This window comes from Culex quinquefasciatus, chromosome 3 (assembly GCF_015732765.1).
Source record: "Culex quinquefasciatus strain JHB chromosome 3, VPISU_Cqui_1.0_pri_paternal, whole genome shotgun sequence".
Classification (NCBI taxonomy): domain Eukaryota; kingdom Metazoa; phylum Arthropoda; class Insecta; order Diptera; family Culicidae; genus Culex; species Culex quinquefasciatus.
Genome location: NC_051863.1, coordinates 174,234,251 through 174,261,817, shown reverse-complemented (window position 1 = coordinate 174,261,817; position 27,567 = coordinate 174,234,251). Strand labels below are relative to the sequence as shown.

At 34.3% G+C, this 27,567-nt stretch overlaps 1 protein-coding gene and 2 non-coding genes across 3 annotated transcripts; 2 read left to right on the top strand and 1 right to left on the bottom strand.

Moving 5' to 3' along the window:
* The first annotated feature begins 23,334 nt into the window (after positions 1-23,334).
* On the top strand, positions 23,335-23,452 carry Trnay-gua. The gene is made up of 2 exons: positions 23,335-23,371; positions 23,417-23,452. It is a non-coding gene; the product is annotated as a tRNA-Tyr (tRNA).
* Positions 23,453-23,821: 369 nt separating this feature from the next.
* Positions 23,822-23,930, top strand: Trnay-gua. Its single transcript has 2 exons — positions 23,822-23,858; positions 23,895-23,930. It is a non-coding gene; the product is annotated as a tRNA-Tyr (tRNA).
* Positions 23,931-24,158: 228 nt separating this feature from the next.
* LOC6051548 (protein PAT1 homolog 1) lies at positions 24,159-27,364 on the bottom strand. Its single transcript, XM_001867933.2, has 3 exons — positions 27,203-27,364; positions 26,510-27,131; positions 24,159-26,451 (listed from the first exon to the last, which is right to left on the bottom strand). The coding sequence occupies exons 2-3, from the start codon at positions 26,970-26,972 to the stop codon at positions 24,665-24,667; spliced, it is 2,250 nt and encodes a 749-aa protein (XP_001867968.2). The 5' UTR covers positions 26,973-27,131; positions 27,203-27,364; the 3' UTR covers positions 24,159-24,664.
* Between the last annotated feature and the right edge of the window lie 203 nt (positions 27,365-27,567).

The following is a 27,567-nucleotide window of genomic DNA, read 5'->3' as shown; positions in this document are numbered from 1 at the left end:
CTGGGCAATCGATTCTCAAAATCGGGTTTTGAAAGTTTTTAAGTTTCCAAAAAAACAGTTCCAGTCAATGATTTTTGTATTTTTTTAAGGAGAGACATACCATCTTGCATTTTTCATGGGTCTTTTTGTCACATTTTAAGTTTTTTTTGCACAAAAATTTTGAACGAAAACAAAAATCGTGACATCACCTTAAAATTAAACTTATAAACTTTAAAATTGAAAATTCTCATAAAATTGGCGTGTATTTTTGTTTCAGTGTATTGTCCGTTTCTCTCGAAGGTACACGCCGCGCGGCATTTCAGAATGTGCCGCAGACACAGTTGCCAGCAATTTTCTGCACTTTTGGTGCAATAAAAACATACCCGGCAACAATGCCATGCAATTCGAAGAAGAACAACAAAAACAAAACGCACAGTTTTGGATTTGACAGCGCGCATTTGCCGAAAGTGCGGCGCGTCGTTTCGAGGCTGGTATGCCGCGTGTCTTTTTCGGGAATACGCGCAATTTTTTTTTTGTGAAAGCCCGTCAAATTTCCTACAAGTTTGTCTTTGACCACTTTTTGACATGATGCAACGGCTTCGACATACTGTAATTTTTAAATTACATAATACAAAAATATTTAAATTACTTACGCCCTTCTCAAATGTCATTTTCGAGTACAATTGGCTCCATATACACAAAAATGGCTTATATAGGCCTAGGATAACAGGTCTAAAAAGTTTCATTGAAATCGGGGAGGGTCGGGTACAAAAGTACCAGAAAAAATCCAGATTTGAGCTGGAATTGCTCCTTTAAAATTGAAAAATGCATTTTTTAATGTGTTATCATCACCATTTTGGCCACCTTCGAATAATGTAGTCTGGACTGTACAATGCTAAATGCTATGCTATGCTATGCAAACTACGTTAAAGTTATCGAGAATGATAAAATCCAAGATGGTGGTCAAAATGGAGGTGATGAAACATTGAAAAAAAATCCCAAATAAAATATTTTTTCCGAAAGCTCCGAAACTACAATTTTTTTCTGAAAATCAATTTAACGCCAAATTCAATGATGTCGAGAATTGGCCTCAACAATATATTTCAGGAAAATAATTGATGAATACCAATGTTTATGCTTGGTTGGTTCAGAAGAATCATTTGGACTTAAAGTATTTTCCCCAACGAAGTGCCAATTTAAGAATGATCAATGCTAACAAAATGCAATATCATTTCAATTAGAAAAAATATCGAAGTTAGCTATACACAAGTTGGCTCAATCTGAAGCAAAACAAAATATCTTCAACTTGCCATAACCTACTGGCAGCTGGCAACTGGCAAGGAATTTAATATCAATTTATGCGTTCTATCTTGCGGGTATTCCAGAATCCATAATGCAGCATGACATAACTCTCTCTCTCGGGTGCTTTCTACAACGCACGAAAACACGACGAATCCGAAAGCCACCTGATTTTGGCAAGTTTAACCGGCGAGGGGGGGAAAAATATGTGCTTTTTTTCTCCCACCAGGTTAAACGAAACCATTCTTACGCTCAAGCGAATACAGAACATATATTTCATACACATTTCTACAGACCATGTTGAGAGAAAACCAAAAAAAAAATGCATAAAAAGTTCGCCTCGGTACACGTGTTCTCGTACACGCAATACGTCGACATTAGAGAGGTTAAGTTTAAAAGTTGTGCCTCACCATCTGGAACTTGAAAATCCACAAAATTGAAATAAAAAGACGGAAATCCCTCAACCCCAGCCGGCAAATGAATTTTCCATCTTCCTTGGCGCTTTTCTCGGGGCTTCGAAATCGAAATCCTTCCTGCGTCGGCAGTGCCAAAGTCTTTGGTAAATATCATCTCAAGTGGGCAAATACCGCGCGTGCTTTCACTGTTCAAGCCGCGGTTGACGAAACTGTGCGAGGTACGTACCACTCAAACAGTCTGCGCTGGGTTGAGATTTTTATTTGTTCTTAAATAATTTGTGCAAAGCACAATATGCGGTGACATTGGCTCGTTTTATTGTTTTAGAGTGAAGGAAAGGGAAGTGACTTCTGGTTAGCATAATTTTGACCTCAAATTTGTAAATTTCAAGAAAAAGAGAAACACAAATATATTTGATGGATAACAAGAAATTTTGTCGAGAAAAACTTAGTGATAATTTTACAACATCAGGGTCATTAAATCCTATTTTTGAAATTCCGACTTTTCCCCTACTTTTAAGATCCTCAAATAATAGAAAGTTTTCACCAACAAAATTATTGCGAATTATTTATAAAAAAGCGACCGAACATAACGTCTAAATAAATACAAACTTAAACGAGCTGTTTGAAATTTTAATAAAAATAGAAATTTAACAACAAATTTATTTAAAATAAAGTAACATGAGGCAATTATTTAAAAAAAAAGATGTGTTAAACTGAAAAATACAACTATAAGTTAATTTTTGTTCAATATTTCTGGTATTTTTTGACATTTTCGCCATTTAAATAGTTTATAACAGAAAATGACATTTTCTCAACTTTTTTTTTCACCCTGTTAACATCCCATTTTTTTCAAATAAAGTTTTTTTAATACGAGTAACGTTTTTGACGAAATTTGACAAATATTTTTCAAAGTTTTTATCCTTCGGTTCTAGCCTATTTGGGGTGTTATACAAAAAAAAAAACACTGAATTGAAAACGCAGGGGAATGCATTTTATTTTTTATGGCTTTTTTTTATTAGCTGATTGCATTCCAAATTTCGTTACAATTTTGAAAAAAAAAAACGAATATTTGTTGCCCCCTAATTTAAGTCTATAATTTTCAACTGACAATATCTCCGGAACTATAGGTCCAATTTTCAATGTAAAAAAATGAAACTTCTGCTAAATTTTCATTTTTTTAAGAAATATTTAAAAAATAAATAAAAAAATGATCTAAACTATCAAATTAGGAAATTATCTGTTTGCAGACCTTCTCAAAAGTACAAAAAGCCTTATTTTAAAATTTGAAATTATTTTTAGTGAAGAGATCAGAAAATTTTACAATAGTTTTATATTTTAAAATGAAAAAAAGGATTAATACTTTCCGTGATATCGTCCGTTGAAAATCAAAGCCTAATTAGGTCAAAATCGGGTCGAATTTTTTATCTTTTTTTTTGTTTTCGTTTAACCTTTTCAGGCCTGATGTGTCATATATGAACCAAATATCAAAATTTCCAAAACTGGCCTATAATTTTCGTATGGTCATAAGAATCATTTTCCCATCATTAACTTAACCCTCTACCGCCCAATTTTTTCATTTTGAGCAACTTTTGTTCTACGAAAAACTTTACTTCCCTTGTTTGTGTTTTTCTTGTTTCATTTTTAGTATTTTAATTTGCATGTATCTTGTTGAGTTTATGTTTGTTTCGGTAGTATATCTCTGGAGTTTTTTTGAAAGGGTCCAATAAACCAAATTTCCAGTTTTTGCTTTTTGGGTGTTTTTGAAACCGCCTTGAGTCCCCAAAAAGCAAAAACTTAAAATTTGGTTTATTGCCCTAGTAACATTTTTAAACTTACAAGTTTTATCATGGTTCTGGAAACCCTCATACGGCCTAAATAGGCTTTTATGGCCTACTTAAAACCTAAAATGTTACTAGGGTGGTCCTTTTCAAAAAAAAATCTCCGGATCTGTAGTTTTTTTTAAAGGTCCAATAAACCAAATTTTCAGTTTTTTGCTTTTTGGGTGTTTTCTAATACCCCTGACTCAAGGCGGTTTCAAAAACACCCAAAAAGCAAAAACTGTAAATTTGGTTTATTTGACCTTTTCAAAAAAACTCCAGATTTGGCCTATTCTATCACCTTCTATCATTACATTTTGCCTATTTAATTTTTTCTTGTTTTTACAGTCACTGTTTCAATTTGTTCCTTGTTTTTCACATTTTCTGCTATATAAAGTTTTTCCATTATCATTTAAATTCTAAAAAAAAATGCGTAGAGGCATAGCCTGAGATACTAGAAAAAATATTGCATACTTATTTTAACTTAAAATATAGGAAATGTTAGCAAAAAATACAGCCAAAGTTGACCTATAAAAAAAATGTAATTTTTAAAAACATTGTCAAAATCACATAAAACAACTAAAACTTCCAACTCATCAATTTTCAAAAAATTTAAGAGGTCTTCTTCCAATGCTTTTTAAGAAATTTATTGAAAAAAATGATTTTTGTAAATTTTTAAATCGAAGCCCATCTTAAGATGGGGTTGGGTTGTAGAGGGTTAAAAAATATTTTTTTGAAAATTCAGGCCTGAAAGGGTTAAAAAGTATGATTTAAAAAATATGTTTAATGATTTTTTTCCTGGTTCAAGTCATTTCCCAAAGAAAAAAAAAAATAAATAAAATCATGCCTTCTTTATCAGATTTTACACCATCACAAACTATAGCATCTTTAGAAAATATTAAAAAAATTAGAAAATGAAAAAAAAACCCGTATTTTGGGAATTCAACTTAAAGAATAAAAAGTTGATTTAAAAATCGTTTTTTTTACGAAAAGTCCTAATTAAAACATACAACTTTGCCAAAGACATCAAATTTATAAGAAAATCCCTTCTCAAGATACGGAATGTCACACTACATACCTATTTTGTATGACCAGTCCTCAACATTGTATGGAGGCTTTTGACATAGGGAATGCATGGGCAAAGTTTCATTCTTATCATAAAATACAAAGAAAACCCGATTTATGACATAGAGAACCTTTTTTTGTAATTTTGGACCAGTTTTTCAAAGTTTCCATGTCATAAAATTGAATGTTTACTACAATTCGTGCTAGATTTTTCTTTTATCCAGGAAAAAACTTGATAATATTATAACTTTTTTATACATAATTTAATTAGAAGATCGCAAAAGGGTGCCATAGTAAACGTTCAAATCGACACTTTTATGTAATTTTTGTAGAACCTGCTTGAAAAAAGTGCTTGAAAAAAGCCAAAATTTTCAGTTTTTCATCGCAAAACATGTCTCGATAACAATCATCATACATTGAAGGGTTTAAATTGACTTAAAAAGTTGAAAAAAAAACAGTCAATACCTTCCTCAATATTTTAGCCTTGACACAAGCTCTGGCACGAACTTCCGAGAAAAAAAAACGAGCCATCTTTTAAACTTTTAAGTCATTCCTAGTCTCGTTCTGATAAATGATTATCCGTCAGAGGCTACATCGTTTTCCCTACCTTCCTTCAAACCGGAAGTTTGCTAGTTAAACGAACGGTTCATCGGAGCGCAAGCAAGCTCGTATTTACACCGCCAAACGGGTTGAGTCATGTGATTTTGTGCACCTTCGGCAAACACGTGGCACGTGTTATGGACTCAAAGCTGGGGTAATATCTTCTTGACAACGCCGACGACTTGTAATGCAATTAAACATGTTTAGAGATTTTATGAAAATAAATAAACTAAGAAATGTTTCAAATAGGTGAAACAAAATTCAACCTAGCTTAATTTTTCAAAAGGTGAACACTGTCTATTGCAAAAACAACCCATCCTCCTGACACGTGTGCCAGAGGCAGCACCCAATCACGGCGGAAACCTTACTGACACGCGAATTTGATTGCCTGTGCGGTTTTTCTGCAGAGACAGCGAGGTGTGAAAATCCCGTCTCAAACAGAAGCCAAACACACACGCCACTCCCAAAAAACCACGTTGCAGTAATTAATTTTGTGTTTGATTAATGGAAAAGCAGGTGGAAATGAGAGCCGTTGGCGTTTAGGAGCTTAAAATTGCTCGTGATTGTTTTTAGTCAAGTAAAAACAATCACGAGCAAGGCACTTGAAAACCTTGAAGCAAGAAATATTTTTTCTTGCTTTTACTTCCACTGAAAGAGCTTGTTATTGCCATCACTCAAGCTGTGATGACTAATGAAATTTGTGTGTGGCTTTCCCCATGACAGTTGCCGTTACTTGCAGCATTCAGTTTGCGAAAACTTTTACATTATGGGTTAACTCTACGTTCAGACTAAAAATTAGACGTGTGCTACTCAAAAAGTTCTCCAAACTATATTTAGCAGAAAACCTGCCCAAAAATTGCGACAAATTAGCCACCCTTCCCAAGGCACATAATTTGAACCCAAAAAGTTTCTCGTACAACTCCGTACAATTTATTACGACTCTATAATTCTGCCTCCCCCCCTCCTCCCAAAAGCAAACAACACAAACACAAAACTTTCAAAACCAATTAAGCATTCAACATTTTGTAGGTCCTTTTGTCGGTTGGGCCAGCAAAAGTCAGCTCGACATTGGCTGAAAAAGAGGAGCCGGGTTCGACCACAAACCAGGGTCAGTGACAGAGAAAGCGAATGCCACCAAAGGCTAATTACACAAATGGGGGACCTTCTTCCGGAAAATAAGGGGTACCAAGTTTGGAAAGGATGCCCTCCCCCCCCGGGTTTGCTTGCGGTTTCGGCTTGGTTGGCCGGAAGTTCGAGCACACATGATTGGCGAAACTGTGGGGGCCAATGAATCGAGCATACACGGAGGGAAAAATCAATCCACCTCTTGCACTGTCATCAAATGGAACTGGATTTATCGAAGGGTTATGTTTATCTCTTGGGCATTAGAGTGATTTACTCCGTGTTTGGGTGGTCTGAAATATGGACAATTTAGACGATTTTCACAACGCCACTTTTCCCAAAAAATCATAACTTTTCGTCAATTCTACCAATTTTAGATGGCTTGGACGCACATTGAAGGCTATTAGTTAAACCATTTAACAAAAAATAATTTAATTAGCGTATTTCAATTACTCAAACTAAGTGCTATATTATCACCTTAATTTTAAAATTATCTCAATTTAGGTTAATTCATATCGTTTTCGTATTTTTCTCGCTCCTTTTTCCTCATGAAATTTTAAATTTTTCTCCCTTTGATGAGCTCCTCACATTTACGAGTATGTTACGTAAAATTTCCCGAGGAACCCGATAAAGATATGTTAAGGCATAAGAGCAATACTCGACCAAATCGGCAGATTTAGACCATTTTTAATTTTTTGTATTGGTGATTTTTAATTTAAATTTTTGTCCTAAAACAAGATTTGCAAAAAAAACACAATTTTTTTAGATATATTTCAGTGGACATCAACTGCCAACTTTTTTGAAATTTACAGGTTGTGCAAAAAATCTTTGACCGAGTTATGATTTTTTGAATTAATACACATTTTTTCAAAAAAAAAACAAACATTTGTCGCAAAAATTTTTTAACTTCATTTTTCGATGTAAAATCAAATTTAAAGTCAAAATGTACTTTAGTGATACATATTTTGATAAAGTGCACCGTTTTCAAGTTAAAACCATTTTTAGGTTACTTTTTCGAAAAAAGTCAGTGCACATGTTTGCTAACTTTTGAAAAAAATATTTTTGAAAAGCTGAGAAAATTCTCTATATTTTGCTTTTTTGAACTTTGTTGATACGACCTTTTAAATTAGTTGCTGAGATATTGCCATAAAAGGTTCAAAAGCAGGAAAATTGATGTTTTCTAAGTCATGAACATGAAATAATCGTAAAATTTTCCGATCTTTTTGAAAACAATATTTTCAAAATTTTCTAATAAAGACTAAACATTAGAAAGGGCCAAACAGTCAATATTTCGCCCTTTTGAAATGTTAGTCTTGATTTGAAAATATTGTTTTCAAAAAGATCGGAAAATTTTACGAATGTTTCATATTTTAACATTGAAAATCGGACCATAAGTTGCTGAGATATCGACGTTAGAAAATGGTGAGTTGTTTGGGTGATACTTGGGAAACATCAATTTTCCTGCTTTTGAACCTTTGCATGGCAATATCTCAGCAATTAAAGGTCGTATCAACAAAGTTCAAAAAAGCAAAATATAGAGAATTTTCTCAGCTTTTCAAAAATATTTTTTTCTTAAGCACTAATTTCAAAAAATGAAAAACTGCGACCATTTTCAAAAAAGTTACATAAAAATGGCTATAAGGCTTCATCCATAAAGTACGTCACGCTAAAATAGCCAAAATTTACTCCCCTCCCTCCCTTTTCAACGCTTTTCCTATACTTATAACACACAATGCAACACTTGCTCAGAGCCCCCCTCTCCCCCTAGAGCGTGACATACTTTATGGATGACGTCTAACTTGAAAACGGTGCACTTTATCAAAATTTCACTAAAGAATTTTTTTATTGTAAATTTGATTTTACATCAAAAATTAAGTTGATAAATTTTGCGACCAATTTTTCGAATTTTTGAAAAAAACTGTATTAATTAAAAAAATCATAACTCGGTCAAAGATTTTTTGCACAACCTGGAAATTTCTGAAAAGTTGGCAATTAATGTCCCTTAAATAGTGTTTTTTTGCAAATCAAGTTTTAGTGACAAATATTTAAATTAAAAATCACCAATTTTTTTTACCGTGTATCATTTTATTTCAGTGTAGTCAACTTAACGGATCCTTATCCATGCCTACAACTTCGCCGAAGCAACCAAATCGATCAAAAATACCTTCAAAAGATACAGATTTTTGAATTTTCATAAATCATTTTTGTATGAAGGGGGGAGGGGGACGACGACAACGATAATTCTATCGGCAATAATGTTATCGACGATAACGGATTATGATTCATATTGAAAATGTTTCTAAAATGGACTTAATCAATGAAAACCATATTAAATTTTCAATGCTTTTACCCAGAGTAGAAGGTGGGGCAAGACGACCATATGGGGCAATAGGAACAATCGCTCCTACGGCCGTAATTTGTACAATTTTGATTATTTCCAGTATGAGGAATTGTTGCTAGCAATGCAATTAGCTGATTCCACTACCACATAACCGCCAAAATGACGTAAACGCCACGGGCATAAGATTTAATGAAGTTTTTTTCGAAACCTTTGTTTTCTTATAATATTTGGAAAGTACAAAATAAGGCTTAGGGTTCGTTTTAAGGCTCATTTTATCAAAATGCTATTTTTCCTAGATCAGTAGTGTCCCTACAAATGACATGCACCTATTACAAAGTATGATTTAACTTTTGGTTATTTTTGTTGAGAGCTTTTAAAAATCTTGTTCAGGTGGGGCAAGTGTACCATATGGATTTTTAGTATGGAAAAAATTACGAATTGCTGCAACAACATATTTTATTGGGAAATAAATACATGAAAGTACTTAAAAACTGATAAACAATCGTTAAAAAAAATTGTACATACAAAGTATAGTGAAATTATGAAAATTTACTATTTATCATCGAAGTAGTATTTTTTTTTCGTAAAACGATAAAATTTTTAGTAAAATATTATTATTTAATCTAAAAATGGAAGAAACCATTCAAATACATTCTAATCTGATGAATCTAAGTGATAACAGTTCAATTGTTAGCAAATTACCATATTTTTTCATGCATTGTTCCTCTTGCCCCAACGGGTTGCTCGTCTTGCCCCACTAGTTGAGTAGAACGTACGGAAAATCAAAAATTTTAAAATCAATTTTTCACATTAAAAACAGGATTTTTTAAAAACTTGTTTAAACAAAGTCTTAGTCAAGACCTAGAATAAGATGATTATAATAAAATCCGACAGATTTTTTAACTTTTTAATGGGTTATAACGAGCATTTCCTTAGCTTGTTACACTTGCCCCACTTTCCCCTATTTATTTTGATAATGTAATATTTTTCAATGCATAAATACTAAAAAAAACACTATGTATTTATTTCATCGAAAATACTATAATTTTCATAATTTGCAATATGGGTATCAACGAAGCGAAATTTCGTTTGCTTTTTCACTGTTGGAAGTAAAGTTTTCGTGTTTTTTTATGGAATATCGTGTTTTGTTCAAAAATACTCAAATTATTGCCAGTTATGAAAATTTGAGTACTTCAAAAAGGTATATCATTCAAAAAAACTCTAAAACAATGAAAATGCAAGCAAAATTTTGCTTAGTTTGATACCCTATTAATTACAAACTATAAAACTTTGAGTATTTTTAAAAAAATACGGTATTTTGAGAAAATTTGAGTATGCGTGTGTGTGTGTGTGGTCCAATCCAATACCCGCTGGCCGGCAGCGAAATTATGGGAAAGTATAATTTGTATCAGGCTTTGTTTATGCTGATTCAGCTTATCTCAGTCCCGGGTATTAGGTGGTGATAGCCCTCGCGCTGCTTCCAATGACCCATTTCAGAATGACAGAGCTCCTTGCGGTCCAATTCCGAGGTCATTGGGCATTGTTTGGCCCCGCCTAAACATAGAAGCAAGAATAAGATGGACTCTCGATTTATCTTTAAACTTCCAATCCCATAATGCAAAACAGGGATTAGCGCGTATTTAATAATGATCAGAAAGTATGCTACAATTGGTATTTTGAGAAAATTTTAGTATTTTACAAAAAAAAATCTAATAAAAATTAAAACTTATTTTAAAACATCACTTTGTTTGATACCCATATTGCAAATTATGTAAATATTAGTATTTTCGAAAAATACGGTATTTTGTGATTTTTTGTTGAATTTTTGTATTTTTTATGTTAGATTTTAGAATGATTTTAACAATGAGTTATCGGCCGTTATTTTTTTTTTTGTTTTTGTTTTTTTTTTGGGAGGGTGATCCACCCGCACATCGTTGATGTTGAAACCTCTAAACTGGGCCCACGTCCTGTCACGTCCGTCATTAGTCTTGTCGTACATTACAACTAGAATCATATCTGCCAATGAATTAGTACACTTCAACCAAATAAACACTGACGCTGTATGGATCTGACTCTAGAATAAATGCACAGTTGTGTGTTATTCATAAGTCCAACTTATTCAATTATTCATTTAACTCCAAATATTCATTTGCTAACTACTTTGGATTGAAAATCTAAATTTTAATCTAACATTCTCTAAACTTAATGTTCAAAACTAAACGTAAAGGAACTGTTGTAGTACTACTTCTATCAAAAAACAATAAAAAATTGTGAACTGATATACAAATAGGATAGAAATCGAGATTTGAAAAAGAAATGACCATTTACGTCAAAAGATCCGTAGTTCCTCGATTCGCAACAATGGTCAATACAACCATAATCCGAAAACCGTTAGTTCAACAGATCAACGAATTTTGTCCGATATCATTACATTATTGATTGATCGAGACTCTATGGACAATTTGACATAAAAGAATGCCTAGTATTCTATATCAATCAAAGTTTATTGACAGCATTACTCTAACTTAACAATTGCAACTAAATTTATCATCAAATAGATTTGGAAGGCATACAGATTTATTTTAAATGCTAATGCTAAGAATCAAATCAACTGTACTATCAAAAAGTCCCACCTAAATCCCACATTGTGATAGTGAAAAAGTCACAGAAGCAGCGGTGTCTTGTGCAATTGTGATATTTTCACTATCGGAGAACTACCTAGTTCACGAAGACAGCTTATCGGTCAACGCTTAAGCCCTGGGGCTGCGGCAAAGCGAGTTCTCGTAGCATGAAGTGGTGTCCATAGTGCTTATAAAAAAGAATATATACCCAAATTTTAACTAATGCACTAGGATCAAATCATGCCCCTTGACTTTACAAGGCCCAGGGGAGTTATCGGCCGTTATTGTCACTAAAATTATCGCTGATAGAATTATCGAAATAATGATAACGAGAACGATAGAATTATCATTCATTTAAAAATGGAACTTACATATTCGAAAATCTGTAACTTTTGAAGGAATTTTCTGATCGATTTGATGCCTTCGGCAAAGTTGTAGGTATTAATCGGAACTATTCAGAAATATAGGTACACGATTTTTGGCCGATTTTCAAATAAGCGTTTTTCAATATTTGAAATTTATTTATATGTTTTAGGCTAGCTTTTAGGGGACAAAAACCGCAACTTTTAAGCCATAAAGGGAATATTTTTTTCGGGAATAATTATTTTTTTTGGAAAAATAAAAATTTCAGTGAAAAAAAATTGTTTGGCTTCAGTTTTTAATGTAAAATAAGATTTGCAATCTAAAAGTGCTTAAAAGATTTAGATATAGCCACCTAATGTTTAATTATCAATTTTTTAAATAGTATCCATGTTTGTCCATTTTTGAAAATATGTTGTTTGAAAAAATCAGAAAATGTCTAACAAAATTCCGAAAAAGACATTGAAGATTGGACCTTTGGTTGTTGAAATACAGCTAATAAAAAAAATAAAATTGCCGTTTTTTAAGTCACTTATTATCTCTTATGATATTTTCGAAAAAATATGTATTTATAAAATTTATTTTCTAACATTTCAAACGAATGTAATATTCAATGTTTGACCGTTTTAAAATGCTAGTCTTGATTCCAAAATTAATTAAAAAAAAGTTTGCTTCTATTTTTTTTATTTTCGTTTTGTGTTTTTTTTTTTTTTGAAACCGCTTTAAGTCAGGAATATTCAAAAAAGCACCCAAGCAAAAAATAAGTATTATTTTTAGTGGATCTTTATCTGGGTGCAGAATAGTGGTTCGCAAAGCGGCCTCAATTTAGAACTGTCAAAGCGGAACCAATTTACTGTTCGCAAAATGCTACCAAGAAATGGCAAGTATTGTGATCGTTCAATAATTCATTTTGTTTTTTCATTACGTAAAAAACAATAAAGGCCTCTTTTGGCCTCCCATCGTTTAGTCTACGAAGAAAAAAGCGCGAAGCACTTAAATTTTCAGCGAATACGTTAACAGATCCAAAATGTTTCAAAATAATTCACTTCAGCAGCAAAAAAATATGTCACGCTTGAACTTGAACATAGCCTTCTACTTTGTTTATGTTTACAGCTGTAGTGCAGTTGTATTAGTGGGAAGCAGTGGGGAGCTTTCAAAAATTACGTTACGCATTATGTCTTTTCAGCACCCAGATCTTTATCTAATCTAATCAACTGGAGAGTTTTTTAGAGTAGATTACGCCTAGCACTATTATGTTTATCGAACCTTTGAAAGAAAAACTCCAGAGAACAAAAAGTAGAATTTTGGTGATGCTACTTAGATACTTTCAAATTTAGTTTTCGGCTTATCAGTCCCAGTAGCAAGTAAAACGAAATTTTGTTTTTTTTTATGCCCGACGTTTCGATCTATATAATATAATTTTCAAGGGTTAAATGATATTATATATATCGAAACTTCGGGCATAAACAACAAAATTTCGTTTTATTTGCTACTGGGACTGATAAGCCGAAAACTAAATTTGAGAATTGATCCACCAGTCGATAGCACTCTTCTGTTGCTACTAAGATAAATAACTTGATAAGCTAAATAGCTAGATAATTCATTACAACTCTTACTGAAATGAACATCCGGTGTTTGCCTCTGGAATTATTTTGCCATCGATTAAAATTGTCTTCCAATACATTTTTGTCCTTACGAAATTTGTCGACTACACTTTAGCAATTAATTTTATTTGCCTCAAGCTTGAACCCCAGCTTTGATCGTTTGCCAAACATTAAATCAATACAAACTGTCACACGTTTCTCTCTCCTTGCTCAGTTCGAATATCAATTGAGCAGTTCATAAATTTATTCATTTTCACGTTTTTCAACGCAAAACCCGGTGGCACAAACAGTTTACGTTTACGTTTTTCTCCCGTTAAAATCGTCATCACCATATGGATGATATGAAAAACGTCGTTGAAAATGCATAAAAATATATCAACGGCGAGGGTCGTCTCCACTCACTAGCATTTAAATAATTTGCGTGCACGGATGGTTTTGCATACCCCGACCGAGGGTCAACTGGACAATGTTACAATTTTCCGCCAATACGTTCATAAATAGAGAGAGAGGGGAAATGGGACAAAACCCGATCAATCGGTGCGGGAAAATCGATACGCATGTAAAGTCAATAAAAAGTTATTTTTCTTTCCCTTCCCCCTTCACTGTGTGAAAACATGTTAGGGGAAAAAAAGGACACCAGAAGCGGTAGCAGTTTGCAAATATGTGCAGTAAAATCGAATGGGAAAGCAATAAAAATTAATAACAAATTGACTTTTGAGGGTAGAAATGAAGGTTTCTGGGATATTTTTTGTTGTTGTTGCGGTCTTTTATATTTTGCCAACAAGGCGGCATCCACCTTTATTGCCACTGGAGTGTGCTTGTTTGCTTAGAGGAGATAATTTGAATGTGGTCCCATTAAACAATCTGTGATTTATTTGGTGTTGGTTTCAGTTTTGGGAACGCTTTGTCGCAAAACGAGTAGGATTTTTGGCTTTAACCCTTCCAACATGTTTCTTGTTTCGGCTAAACCATCAAGTTTAATTAATTTAAAGCAAATTTGAATATTTCAAATTAAGTTTCAACCAAGACCAGAGTTGGTTGTCAAAGTTTTCAAGTGCATAGAATTAAAAACGAAAACAATCACGAGCAATTTTATGCTTCTAAACGCCAACGGCTCTCATTTCCACCTGCTTTTCCATTAATCAAACACAAAATTAATTACTGCAACGTGATTTTTTGGGGGTGGCGTGTGTGTCTGGCTTCTGCTTAGAGGCAGGATTTCCACACCTCTCTGTCTCTGCAGAAAAACCGCAATGGCAATCAAATTCGCGTATCAGTAAGGTTTCCGCGGAAATTTGGTGCTGATTTTGGCACACGTGATGGGATGGATAATTTTGCTCATTTAGCAATTAAATGTTTTATTGTTTATGTTTAAAAAAATACTTTTAACATATCTTTTTTTTAAGGAAAATAAACTGTGAGGTTTGTCAAATTTTGCTTAAAAATCGCAATCAATTTCATTTCATCGAAAACATGTATAATTAACATTTCATGTCGTCAACGCTGTCAAGTCAAAAGATATTTCCTCAGCTCAGAGTTCTTAATACGTGCCACGTGTTTGACGAAGGTGCACAACGTCACATGACTCAAATTGTTTGGCGGTGTAAATACGAGCTTCCTTGCGCTTCGATGAACCGTTCCAAACTTCCGGTTTGGGGAAGGGAGTTTGCGTTGAATGGGTTCAAGGGAAAACGATGTAGTCTCATCAAATTCGAGTTCAGCAACTCAGATTAGAGCTTAGATTAGAATTTTACTGAATTTCATGCCAGCTAATAAAGTTATAAATCGGATTAAAAGATATGGATTATTAGGGTGTAATATGCTTGTATGAAAAAAAAAAAACATCAAAAGTCATCCAAAATTAGTGAGAGCAGCAACTTTTTGGTTCCTTATAGGGTCCCTAAGCAACTCTCCAAAGTTTGGTTTCAATTGGTTAATGGTCCCCACTTTGGATTTTGATATTTGATGTTTTTTTTCAAAACCGGACTCATATTCGGATGCTCTGGAATGTGCTCTGCAACTTTCCCGAAGAGAGTATGGTGGTAACTTGCTCCTATAAAAAGATACAGCGGGTTCAAAACTCGTCTAAAACGTGTTTTTTGCTCGAAAATCACGTTTTAGACGAGTTTTGAGGACGCTGTATCTTCTTTCAGAAGCAAGTTAGCACTATACTCTCTTCTGGAAAGTTGCAAAGCACATTCCAGAGCATCCGAATATGAGTCCGGTTTTGATATAGCGTGAAACGATGATTTTTTAAATATAAAAATTACAGAAATGATTTTTCTTATACAAACCCAGGCAGACAGTAAGAACAAATTTCATGCCATTTCAATAACAAATACTGTTAAAATAACAAAATCTGTTACGGAATATTCTTGCAAAATCCATTTTTGCATAAGAGTTTAATAACAGTTTATGTTATAATAACAAAATTTGTTATAAGTCTGATATTGGTTGAAGGCCAAAACAACTCTGAAATAACATTTTTTGTTATGAAAGAATACCTCCAACTGTTATTGGGATGCTCGGATTATTTGTTAAAATAACAAAAAATAATAACAAAGATTTGTTCGAAGAATAACTAAAAGTGTTATTAGTCTGTTATTACAATAACAATCCAATATCAAAAAATTCATAACGACGAATAACAAATCTTGTTAAAAATAACATAAAATGTTATTGATTTAGTATTTTCAAATACCAAAAAATGTTTTTCCCAAGTTATTTCCGTCTGCTCGGGAATTATAATATGGAAAATTTAATCGCTTTGCGCTAAGTAAGGACACAACCAATCGTTCTCAACCTTGGGAAGTTTTTTAGGGCCCCAAAATGAACTGAAAAATTGCTGTGCTGTAAAATCGATTTTGTTATTACACCCTAACGGATTATCTGTGTGTGTAACGAATATAAAGATGTTTGCCCAAATCTATCATACCTTGATGAAACTGGAGCGGTTACTGATACAACTTAAAAAATGTCGAGTTTTTTAATCGTGTCTGGTCTGAATTGAGTTGATTTTATTTGTGCTTAATTCTCGGTTCAAACATAGATTTTTGCCTAGTTATCCGTTGAAATATTTCATTGTTTAATTTTGAACAAATTTATGCAAATACCTCTGAATTTGGAAATTTGGACTATTCTTAAAACTTATTATTCAGCTTTTTAAAGCCTTTTATATATTTTTCGTTCATCAAATTTCCATAATGTCAGTCAACACAAAACTGGTTTTACACATTGTATTTGAATTGTTATGTTGAGAAAAAATTTCTTTTGTAGAATTGTAGTCTTTGTAAAATCTATTTTTTTTAAATTTATTAATAATTATTATTTTTGACATAAATTTAATTTGATTTATGATTTTTTACTCCTTCATTAATTAAATTTATGATTTTTTCAATTGCCTTTTTTTTATTTAGAATTTTTGAACTTAAAATGTTTGTGTTAAGAATTTTTGAATTTTTTGAGTAAACATTTAAAAATAGTTTAGAGCATTTTTTCTACTAAAACCGGTCATCCGTTCACCCATGCAGGTCTCCGTACAATTTCGACAGCTGTTCGTACAAAAATGGTACGTAAATATTCGAAAATCTGCTACTTTTGGATGAATTTCCTGATCGATTTAGTGTAACCGGCAAAGTTGTAGGTATGTGTGAGGACTATTAGGTACACGGAAAAATGCCAAATTTCAAAATTTGTAAATTTTTCAATACGTTTCCCAAAATCCATATTTTTCTTAATTTGGATTTTTTAATGTGTTTTAGGGGACAAAAACAGTAACTTTTGAGTCAAAAAGAAGTATGGATGTTGCCGTCATATTACGATTTTTTGGAAAAAAAAATTAGTCTAACTATAAAATATATTTCAACGACCTCATTTCTTGAACTGTTATTTTTATGATTTTAGATTTTTTTAGGTTTATAAGTTTTAAATATGGAATCTTAAATAAAGTAATTAAATCCAATAAAAAAATATTTTTGAACTTTTAATTTAAAGTTTATAATTTTTGTATTAGTTAAGTTAACATTTGAAAGTATTTCATTTAATTAGAAATGACAATTAAAAAAAATTAGAAACCTTGAAAATAAAAAAAATCATTTTTTTTTAATTTAATAACTGTCATTGGGTCTAAATTTGCTGAAATTTGTATTTGCTTTCCACTAATCTTTCTGCTAATAGAATTATAAATTTTTTTAAATGTTTTTAAAATGGAAAGTAAACAAAATAGAGTCCAAACTCGATTACACCGACTAACAAAATTTCTGCGCAGACTCAACTCGATAGGAAGCATGAAGTTTGTGGTGCCCAGAAACACGTGCACCTTGAATAGTCTAAATACTGGGCCGAATGGTTTTTCTCCAAAGTTTGTATGGAGAATCAGTGCTGTTCGCTAATCTCACATATTGCATGCAATTTTTTGGTTGTATGCAAGGGCGACGAACCGCCTTATTTCTTCACAAACATTGGAGAAAAACAATTCGGCCCTGTCTAAATATTTTTGAAATATTCAAAGTGCACGTGTTTCTGGGGACCCCAAACTTCATGCTTCCCCTCGAGTTAAGCCTGTGCAGTCATTTTTGTCATTTTTTGTTGGTCAGTGTTATCCAAAGGCCTTGGCAAAATATCACTTCAACTACTCTACAAGTGATTTAGATTTTCTGAATCCAAGATGGCCGCCAAGATGGCGGTCAAAATGGCGTTGACGAAATATTCGAAGAATGATTTTTTTTTATTTGTTAAAAATAAAAAAGTACGAACAAAAATTGTTTTTTCGTGATTTCTTTATTCGAAGTCCTATAAAAACCTTCGGATAATCGAAACTTTGGATAATCGAGGCTTCGGATAATTGAGTCTTGACTGTAATTAGGGCGAATACAAAGTTTCCAATCAATATAGTGTCCAAATCTCATCAATGACACTCTTTTTAATCCTACCCTGCCCAACGTAAGATAACGATTCTTCTCATAAACAAATTACTTAACTCTAACCACAAATCAACACCTCTCAGTGGCGTGTACCATTCAAAATATCCCACACCCACCTGGCCTAGAAGATAGGTGTGAGAAATGGGACTGACAGCAATTAATTCCCATTAAATGCCCATCACGTTGCGGTCGTTGCGGCTTCCCACACACACACACACACACAAACCCTGCTGTTGACTGCCGGTTCCGTTCCGGGCCTGTTGTTGTTTTGATACGTTACGATATGCGGCGAGGCGATTCCTTCCGAGAATATTAAACTCTTGGTCGCTTTGCTATATCGTCGTCTATCGCCCTGCGGATATTTGTCCATATCTCTTAAGCCGACCGCCACCACCACTAGCACAAGGTATTCAGGATTCTTACAGAGGTTGGATTGCGTGTGAACTTTCGTTGCCAAGTCCACAAGCGGGGGCCGGTGGTAACCGGTACAGTCGTCGTTGCTGCTGTTGCGACGGCATAAGAAATTGGATTTTTATTGATTTTTCTAATCAATAGTTTCACCACTATTCTCCAAACATGTCGACGACGACGACGACGCCGACGACCTGGGGCCTGCCCTAGAACCTCCGGTTGCTGCGATGTGTTTGCGTGTCAGTGTCAGTTTGCCCAACTGACTGGAATAATGTTTGGCGCAGTTTTAGTCTACACCACGTGTTGGTAGTACCTCTATAGGGGGTATGAGTCGGAAATACACCCCAAAACACTCTCACTTTGTTGTGAGGCAGAGTCCCTCTTTAGATGTGTGTGTGTGCGACGTACAACAATGTCGGTGGCCAGTCGTTCAAAGGTTCGACAATGACGACATTCCCTACCTCATCCGACCTTAATCAGGTCCTTTCACGAGCTGGCCATGTTTCGTGTATTAATTTATGTTCGTTGGAGCACGCAACGGTTCTTCGAACCAGGTTATCTGCACTATCGAGGATATAGTTGTGCCTTTTGCCCTCTTATTATTATTACTCCGGGTTGTGACCTGGCCTTTGGCCTGGACGTTGGGGAAGCTCCCTAAATAGAAAAAAAAGAATGTGGCTGTGATTTATACCACGATGGCCTTTGGAGCGGACCGTTGCTGCTGTTTTGGGAATTCCTCAATCGCTTCGTCGAATCATGAATAATGGGCGATTATTTTTGTGTTGTGTGGCATCGATTTTGGATTATCCGTAATGAGATTGAATTGTTTGGAATTATTAAACAGACAGCCGGTAGACAATGTCCAGGGAATATCCGTCGATAAAAAAAAATAACCTGTTCTAGATTGTTCTTCGGCACATAATGGAGCTCAGATTTGTTACAAATTTTTAGCCGTTTTGCTACATTTTTTCTTCTACTTTAACATTTTTTTCTATAAACTTTCTTTATTATGCCACATATTTTTATTTGTTTGTCAAAATTTTAAAAATTAAGATTACAGTTTGAACTAATTATATAATTCCCGTGACATTAAAATATTTTTCAGAATAATAATAAGATTTCCAATGTTTCTTAATTAAAATGAAAAAAAAAACAGAGAATTAAATTAGATCCTTAGATCTATGATCTAAGAGAATCTGACATAATACCAGCAATCAATTTAAATATGGCATGGTAGAAAGTCGAAGATTGTGAAATTTAAAAACTTGAAAAAATGAAAAAAAAATCTGTCAAAAATTAAGAAATTCTGGTACAGTGCACTGCAGTGCTTTTTGTGTGCCGAAATCGGGAATATTTTGAAAACTTTTTGCTAAGATAACTTTTATAAAGAAAAATACTACATAATATTTTTTTGAGAACCATTCATAAACAAAGTGTACCCTTCATTTTAATTCTGAAATTAAAAAAAAACTAAATCAAAAAACCTAAAATATCAAAATTCCTAAATAGCGTAGTATTTTTTAAAGATCCTTGATAAAAACAAGCAGTCTATCAGTAAAAAATCATTTATTTTTAATTCGAAAAAATTCTAGAGAATTCTAAAAAAAATCTAATTTAGAAAAAATCTAAAAAATTCTACAAAATTCTAAAAAAATCTAAAAAATTCTAAAAAATTCAAAAAAATTCAAAAAAATTCTACAAAAATTCTAAAAAATTCTAATGTGATCGTTCAATTTGAGTGAGAGTGGGATAGGGTGCTAGTTTACATTCAATGTTCGTAACAATTGAATATTTACTATAGTATTCCTACAATTCAAAAAAAAATCCTGAAATCAACAAAATTTAAAAAAGAAAGACAAATTCTAAGATTCTTCACTTCTAAAATTGTGAAATTCCAAAACTATAAAATTCCAAAATTCAAAAATTAAAAAAAGTTAAGGATTCTACAATTTTACAATTAAAAAACTGAAAATTTAAGCATTTTAAATTTTGCAAATTCTACAATTTCAATTTTTTGATGAATTTTTAAATTCTATAAATTCTATACATTCTATAAATTCTATAAATTTTATAAATTCTATACATTCTATAAATTCTATAAATTTTATAAATTCTATGAATTCTATAAATTCTATAAATTCTATAAATTCTATAAATTCTATAAATTCTATAAATTCTATAACTCCTATAAATTCTATAAATTCTAGAAATTCTATAGATTCTATAAATTCTACAATTCTACAATATCTGCAAAATCTACTAATTCTCTTTAGTCTACAAATTTTACAAGTTCTAAAAATTCTACAATTCTACAAAACATATTAAATATATAAATTTAACAAAATCAAAAAATTCAATGTACCAATTCTAAAAATATTATCAATTCTACAAATTTTACAGATTCTTCAATTCTACAAGTTCCACAAAATCCACTCTTTTCTAAAAATCCTACTGATTCTACATATTCCAAAAAATCATTTATTTTTAATTCTAAAAAATTCTAAAAAAACTATTTTTTTATTCGAAAAAATTCTAGAAAATTCTAAAAAAATCTTATTTAGAAAAAATCTAAACAATTCTACAAAATTCTAAAAAATTCTAAAAATTTCTTTAAAAAATCTAAAAAATTCTAAAAAATTCTTAAAGATTCAAAAAAATTCTAAAAAATTCTAAAAAAATCACAAAAATTCAAAAAAAATCAAAAACAAATCATGAAAATTCAAAAAAAAACTCAAAAAAAAATTCAAAAAAATATCCAAAAAAATTTAAACAAAATTCAAAAAAATTCAAAACAATTCTAAAAAATTCTAAAATATTCTAAAAAATTTTAAAATGTTCTAAATAATTCTAAAAAAATCTAAAAATTTCTAAAACATTCTAAAAAATTCTATAAGTCCTAAAAAATTTTAAAAAAATCCAAAAAATCTAAAATAATCTAAAAGATTCTTCAAAAAAATTTAAAAATTCTGAACAATTCTAAAATTCTTTAAAAAATCCAAAAAAATCTTCAAAAATCTGGAAAATTATTAAAAATTCTATTTTTTTATGTTCTAAAAAATCTACAAAATTCTAAAAAATTCTTTAAAATCTAAAAGATTCTAAAAAATGCCATTAAAAATCTAAAAATTCTGTACAATTCTAAAAAATTCAAAAAAAAATCATTTTTTTTAAATTATAAAAATCTCTAAAAAATTAAAAAAACTAAAAATTATGAAAAATTCTACTTTTTTTTTAAATCAACAAAATTTTACATTAAAAATCTAAAAATTCTATACATTTCTGAAAAATTCTAATAAATTAAAAAAAAAACTTTAAAAATCTTAAAAATTATAAAAAAATTCTTTAAAATTCCAAAAAATTCTAAAAATTAAAAAAAATTAAAAAACATCTTTAAAAATTCTAAAAGATTCTAAATAAATCTAAAAAATTAAACAACTTTAAATTTTTTTTAAACAATTTTAAATTTTTTTTAAACAACTTTAAATTTTTTTTGAAAATTTAAAAAATTCTGAAGAATTCTAAAAATTCTTTAAAAAACCTAAAAAAATCTTTAAAAATCTAAAAATCTAAAAAATTTCTATAAAATCTAAAAATTCTCAACAATTCTAAAAAATTCTAAAAAATTCTTAAAGATTCTCAAAAATTCGAAAAACAAATCTAAAAAATTATGAAAAAAAAAATCTAAATTATTTTTTAAAAATCTTAAAAATTCAAAAAAAAATCAGAAAAAAATCTAAAAAGTATAAAAAAAATTATTTTTTTAAAAATTCTTTAAAGAATTAAAAATTCTTTAAAAAATATAAAAAAAATCTACAAGATTCTACAAAATTGTAAAAAAAAACTATAAAATACTTTTAAAAATTCTAAAATATTCTAAAAAAATCGTAAAAATTCTAGAAAATTCTAAAAAATTCTAAAAAAATCCCAAAAAAATCTGAAAAAATCTAAGAATTAAGAAAAAAGAAAAAATCAAAAATAAAACAAAAAAATATATTTTTTTAATTTTTAAAAAATCTAAAGTTTTAAAAATAGTTTAAAACTCTACTTTTTTGCAATTCTAAAATTTCTAAAAATTTAAAGAATTCTAAAAATTATTCCGAAAATTCTAAAAACGCACTAATTCTTGATTGTAAAATTTTAAAATTGTACAATTGTAAAATTGCCAAGAAGTAAAATTGTAAAATTGTCAAAGTGTAAAATTTAAAATCAAAACTCCCAATTCCAAACATTGTACAATTCAAAAACATTAAAATTTTAAAATTCAAAAACATTAAAATTCAAAAAAAAATTTAAAAAAAGAACTGAAAAATCTAAACAATGATTAAATTTTATATTTACGTTCGAGGGCAAAATAAAATTTGAATAACCTTTTACATTTATGTTTAATTGGGTATTAAACACAAATGAGATTTCTTTTTCATAAATTGTTGGATATTTTTCAATTTTTTGTCCAAAAGTTTAAATTTTATATTACGATTCCTACACTTCCCTACCATTTTACTACAACAAGCGGCGCAGTAATTGCAGTCACAGATAATCGCTGGATTATTGCACCAATAAATCACCCTGATAAATGCAAAATTCCCACGACCTCTCCCACAAAATGCACACACCTTATTTTTCCTTTACCACAGCAAAGTCAACCCGCCCAAAGCATAATAATTGCTTCACCTGTTATAAATAATACCTAGCTAGCAAAATACCAAGCCTTGACCGTTAGTCAAAGAAGTCACACTTTTGAGCTGCGCACAGCCTCTAACCAACTTCTTCTTCATCGCCTTCGATAGCTCAGTTGGTAGAGCGGTGGACTGTAGAGAGATACGACTCCTGCCTAGCAAGAGTAGAGTAACCCAATAGTAATCCATAGGTCACTGGTTCAAATCCGGTTCGAAGGATACTTTTTTGCTGGACGTGTGATGCTCGAATGTTACTTATTGGAATCATTAAAAGTTCAAATTGAGACATTCATAATAATTTCCAATTAGAGATTCCACCTTTCTTCACCTCTACCTCTCACTTTCTAACTTCACCTGAATCAGACGACGTCGTCGTCGTCGTCGCCGAAGACGGTTAGTAATCCACACTCGTGTTTTGTTTTGCTTCTACCCGTTTCCCAGGCAACACCGCATTACACACGCACACACTTGATACACTTTCATCGAGTTGTAGTCCGGGAGGGGAAACTCGACGAACGACTGCGTTTTGCCGACCTACTTGGACCGCCTAGCTCTTGTACGCCTTTGGCAGCCCCTCACACATCGTCACCTTCGATAGCTCAGTTGGTAGAGCGGTGGACTGTAGATGTGCGTTTCCCTTCGGGGAACGATTGCAATAGTAATCCATAGGTCGCTGGTTCAAATCCGGCTCGAAGGATGAGTGGAATTTTTTTTTATGCTCAGTGGGTGATTTTTTTGGATCGTGAGATGAAGATCTCATGTTTCCAATTTTATGGAATTTGACGATTTTCACTATTTAAACAACTTATTTTGCAAAACTTTTAATAGAAACTTGCTTGCTCACTTCGTACTGTGCTATTTATCCCTCGGTTTCAGTTGATAACATTTTTTTAGGAGTTTCGAATGTAGAAAATCGCGTGATCGCTTGCGTTATACTTTAATAATCTTTATTGGATATGGTTACAGTTTAAAAGTATCAGGTTAAATTAACTGTTCCACGTCGCGCGCAAAAACCCGAGCTGTTACACGAAAAAAATAATAGTCCAAAGAATAACTTGTAAAAATATATATATTTAGAAAGGTTACTAACGTCCGTCCACGAATCCAGCTTACCGTAAATGTCCACGTGGAGGAACGGGCAAAAAAAAACTGAACGAAATGTGTTCATGGGATTATTTAATGTTGTTATTATCTACCTAAACTTTGAAAGTTACTATTTTCAGTTCTCTAAAAAAGAAGGTCTCTCGTCTACTCACATCATCACTGTCCGCTTGAAGTAAACCGTTACAATAGGGCTTGATAGAATATATAGGATAGAGTTAAAATAGTGTCTAGGGGTAAGTAACGCGAAGCAGTTTCCGGAAATTTTTACACGATAGAAGAGAAATGATAAACAAAAAAAAAATAAACACAATTTACCTGACCCCGGCTCTACTTTTTGTCCCCGACGGAAACCAGTGCGAGCAGCTTCAGCTCCAGGTCTAAGCTCGGGTGCCGCTGGAAGTGGTTCCGCAGGGTGCCGAGAATTTTACAGTCCGGGTCCAGCTTCAGGAGCACCTTCTGTGGACCGACGCCAACGCCGGACACGGCTCGCGAAAGCTCGCGCAGGAATGCCTTCCATCGGTCGGCCACTTCCGGTGTCAGGGCGTCGTTCAGGTGTTCCATCCGGTCGACCAGGGTCAGCACGGTGGTCAGCAGGAAGCGACACTTGGACACGAGGGGAAATAGCTTGTCCGAGTTGAGGAAGGTATCGAGCAGCGGGAGAAGTTCGCCGATGGATGAGTATTTGACGTGGCTCTCGAACTGGGCAAACAGCGGACTGAGCAGCTCTTCCGGGTCGTCGCGCTCTCGCTTGGGAAGTGCGGCCAGGGAGGCGAGGATCGTGCACCAGAGGATCCAACGGAAGGGCACGTCCTTGAGGACCGCTTGGATGCGTTTCAGCAGAATCTTTCCCTTGCGAACCGACATCACGAGCAGGACTCCGTCCGGGGTCAGTCCGCTCACCAGTTTCTCCAGCAGCGAGTGGAACGTTTCCTCCTCCCCATCTGTGCCATTTGCCGCCGTGAGGTTGTTTTGTTCGTCAACCTGTTGACCCCGTTCCAGCGCCATCAGCCGTTCGCGTTCCTTCTTTTCCTTCAACAGCTGCTTCGCCTCGATCGCCAGTGGGTTGGCCAAATCTTCCAGCTTCAGCAGAACCTTGTACAGACTCTCAACATGCAACAGAATCTGACGCGACTTCCGCTGGGACAGCACCTCCGAGCTGAGCGGAATTCCGCTGTTGGTGCCCGTCTCCGCCACCACGTCCTGGTCGATGATCTTCCTCGGAGCGGTCACGCTACCACACTGCAGCTTCCCGAGCGAGTTTTCAAACTGCAACGGCGTGTAGTTTCGCGCCGGCACCTCCTTTATGTCCGCTCCGCTCTTTTCCGAGTTGCGCCGCTCGCGGCCCATCAACCCGTTCCGCTGGAGCATCTGCTGCGAAAACGGATGGTAGAACGTGTTGTCCTTGTGCGCTTTGCTTTCCCGCTCGTTTTCGCCCTTCTGGCGCTCCTTCCGGTCGCGAAACACGCAAAAGTAGTAATCGTTGTAGTAAGGCGTGTCCTTGTTCAGCTGCGACAGCTGAATCCCCAGCAGCCACTGCTTGTCCCGTTCGCTCATCAGGTTCGCGTACTCGTCGTACTCGCCAGACCGGTTCAGCTTGCCCCGGTGATGCTGCATCTGCTGCTGGTTCTGGTGGTAATTTTGCCGATTATTGTGCTGCTGGTAGCGATTCTGGCCCTGCTGATGCTGCTGCTGACGGTGCTGGTTCAGCATCGGATGGTTTTGCTGAATCTCCTGAACCAGCCGTTGGTTGAAATTCGCGTGGCTCTCTCCTCCCGGGAAGTTTGGCGGCGGAACATTCATCGAAAACGGCGGCGGAACGTTCGTCTGGAGCAGGTGCAACGGTGGCAACGGGGGAACCATGTTCAACGGCGGCGGAAAGTTCACCGGAATCGTCAACGGCGGCTGGTGATTCATCATGCCGGGAAATCCGGGCGGCGGACGGGGCAGTCCCATGCCCGGATGAAACGGCGGCAGCTGCTGGGGAACTTCCGGCGGCATCGAGTGCTGCGCCTGCTGCTTGATCATGTTCTGCTCGATCTCCTCCACCGAACAGATGCGCATCTGGGCCGGGTTCGGCAGCGGAAAGTTGGGCGGAAGACCGACAAAGGGACCACCTAAAACAAGCCAAAATGTTAACAAATTCCCTCTCTCACGAATTCTCCCCACCCTTACCTGGTCCCCCGCCTATCCTCTGATGGTGCTGCTGCTGCTGCTGCTGCATCGCCGCCATCAACGAACTCTGCGGATGGTGCTGCTGCTGCTGCATCGCCGGATGTGGCAACTGCGGCCTTGGCGTCTCCGGCTTGCTCGGCATCGTCCACACGCTCGGATCCAGCTGCAATCTCGCCTCCGACTCGTTATCATCGTCCAGCTCCAAATTATCAATCCGAACGCTGGAAAAGTTCATATCCAAGTCCGAATCCGGCCCCGAATCGCCATCCCCGCCCTCCCGCTGATCCAACCGGACCATATCCTCATGCAGCTCCTCCCAGTCCCCCTCCCGTGCCTGCCCAAACGTCTCATCGTTCAGCGCATCGTACTCCTCCTCCGAATCATCCGGACCGCCCCCAATCCCCCCGCCACCGTCATCCTCCACCGGAAGATGCGTGTCGAACCCAAAGAAGGAATCCGTCATTGTGGCAGCAGCGTCCTCGGTCCCGAATCCCAACCAGCGCGGACAAATTGCGCCCAACCGCTTTGTTTACAAACCGCCGCCAAGTGGCCACTCCGTCCTCCTCTGCAAGACACAACCTTTTGGCACTTTCGAAGCCGAAACCACAACACCACACGGCAGCTAGAAGAGAAATTCCACATCAAAACCATCGCCCCGCGAGGAAACTACCGCCGGACTCCGGCCAAACTCACCTTTAGTGGCGCGGCCACGGATTAAAAACGGAAAAACAAACAGGGAATCGCGGGTGCGCGCACCAAAAAGAAAAACAATTAGCGATGAGATGGAGCAATGCTACGAAATTCCGACGACGACGACGTTTGACGTTTACGCGGCCCGCGAGCGGCGCGACGGCGATGACAGCAAGTTGACAGTGCCGACCAGTGATGGCAGATCCGGTGGGAATTTATAATGTGAGAGAAAAAAATAAAATTCAATTTTGTTTATTCAAAAAAAAAAAATATTATTTTTTATTAACTTCACTGTATCCCACTTATTTTTAACTGTAAACATAAAATATGGAAAGGACTAGATGAAGGATCTAGGGATGGATGAATCA